The sequence below is a fragment of the Oryza brachyantha genome, chromosome 10 (assembly GCF_000231095.2).
Source record: "Oryza brachyantha chromosome 10, ObraRS2, whole genome shotgun sequence".
In the NCBI taxonomy this organism is placed as follows: domain Eukaryota; kingdom Viridiplantae; phylum Streptophyta; class Magnoliopsida; order Poales; family Poaceae; genus Oryza; species Oryza brachyantha.
In genome coordinates, this window is record NC_023172.2 from 5,462,541 (window position 1) to 5,464,166 (window position 1,626).

At 53.6% G+C, this 1,626-nt stretch overlaps 1 protein-coding gene across 1 annotated transcript; it reads right to left on the bottom strand.

The window, feature by feature from the left end:
- Positions 1 to 662: 662 nt before the first annotated feature.
- Positions 663 to 1,424, bottom strand: LOC121055549. The gene has a single exon (XM_040528257.1). It carries the CDS (start codon positions 1,422 to 1,424, stop codon positions 663 to 665), a length of 762 nt encoding a protein of 253 aa, XP_040384191.1.
- Positions 1,425 to 1,626: the final 202 nt, after the last annotated feature.

Below are 1,626 nucleotides of genomic sequence, written 5' to 3' on the forward strand. Positions count from 1 at the left end.
AAGGTGGCTGTTTTCCCATTGCTGTTGACAAAAGAGATGGTTTTGGAAGCACAGTTGATATTCCCCTTGTGTTTGGAAAGCCAATCCATGCCTAGGATGACATCTAATCCTAAGGAACTCACTTGTATTAGGTCGGCTGTGAACTCTACCTCATCAATGAGAATAATCACATCCTTGCATATTGTTCTGGTTTTGAAGGTTGACCCAAGGGATTGGATTATCATGGGGGTGTCTAAAAGGGTGTTGGGTATGTTGTTTTGCTTTGCTACTTTGGTGGATATGAAGGAATGAGATGCACCAGATTCAAATAACACCAAAGCAGGAACTGAGTGAACAAGAAAGGTACCTAGCACCACATCGGGTGCATCAACAGCCTCCTCTGCGGTCGCGTGGTTGAGACGACCGCGCCCAAAGTTCTGAGCCGGCTTGGGAGCAGCTCGGCCCCCACGTGGAGCAGCAGCAGGGACACCACGTGGCTGCGGTGCTGTGGGGCGCAGAGGAGGAGCACTGGTGCGACGCGGGTAACGACAGTTGTTGGAGTAGTGTCCCAACTTCCCGCAGTTGAAGCAGTTAACATTTGCAGCACGGTTGTAGCCTCCGGGCTGCGGTGCACCACGGTTAGCCTGCGGCGGCACAACGGCAAGTGGATGTGCAGCTGCGTACTAGGGACGCTGCGGTGGAACAGAAGTAGGACGTGCAGCTGGAGCAGGCTGCCAAGTGCATGGGCGACTCGGACGGCTGACTGTAGCCCTGCGCGCCATGAACTTGCGCTTGCGATCCACAGCTACTTCCTTCTCACTTGCCTCCCAACGGAGGGACTTGTCAACAAGGGTCTTCATACTGTCGATCTCATGGGTAGAGAGACCGTGCTTCAGCTCCGGGCTAAGGCGATCAAGGCAAAGTTGCACCTTCCTCGCCTCAGCAGTGCGTAGCTCATCAGTCGCATACCGTGCAAGGTAGTTGAAGCGACTGAGAAACTCCATGAAAGGCAAGTTCCCTTGGGTGAGATTGAGGAACTCCTTTCTCTTGGACTTCATAAGCCCTTCTGGGACGTGAGAAGCGCGAAAGCCCTGCTTGAACACGTTCCAGGTGATGGCGGTGTCCTGGGGAAGTGTAGACTTGTAAGTCTCCCACCAGGCAGCTGCAGCGCCCTGAAGGTAGTAGGCGGCATAGGTCGCCTTCTCCTCATCATCACAACGGACGAGGTTAAGCTTGTTCTCGATATCGCGGAGCCAGTCGTCCACGTCGAGAGGATCAGCAGCAACAAAGAACACAGGTGGTTGTGTCCGCTGCACTTCCGCCAGCTTAGACTGTGGCTGACGGTTGTTCTGGAGGAGAGCATTGCCCAAGGCCTCTTGAGTCATGACCAAGCGGTCGAAGAGTTGATTCTGCGCCGCGAGAATCTGAGCCAAAGTAGAATCCATCTCGTCGGTTGGACGGCTACCGCTCGCTCCTGAATTCCGAGGGGGAGATGGTGGAGGCTACGAGTTGTCGTGGTTGTTGTTTTGGTTTTCTGCAGAGTCTGCCGTTATATTGCTCCTAGGGCGGGTAACGGGCATTCTGCACACAAAACGCGGAAGTGGAAAAAACATTGTTGAGATTGATAGACTTGGCATATTTAAGGTG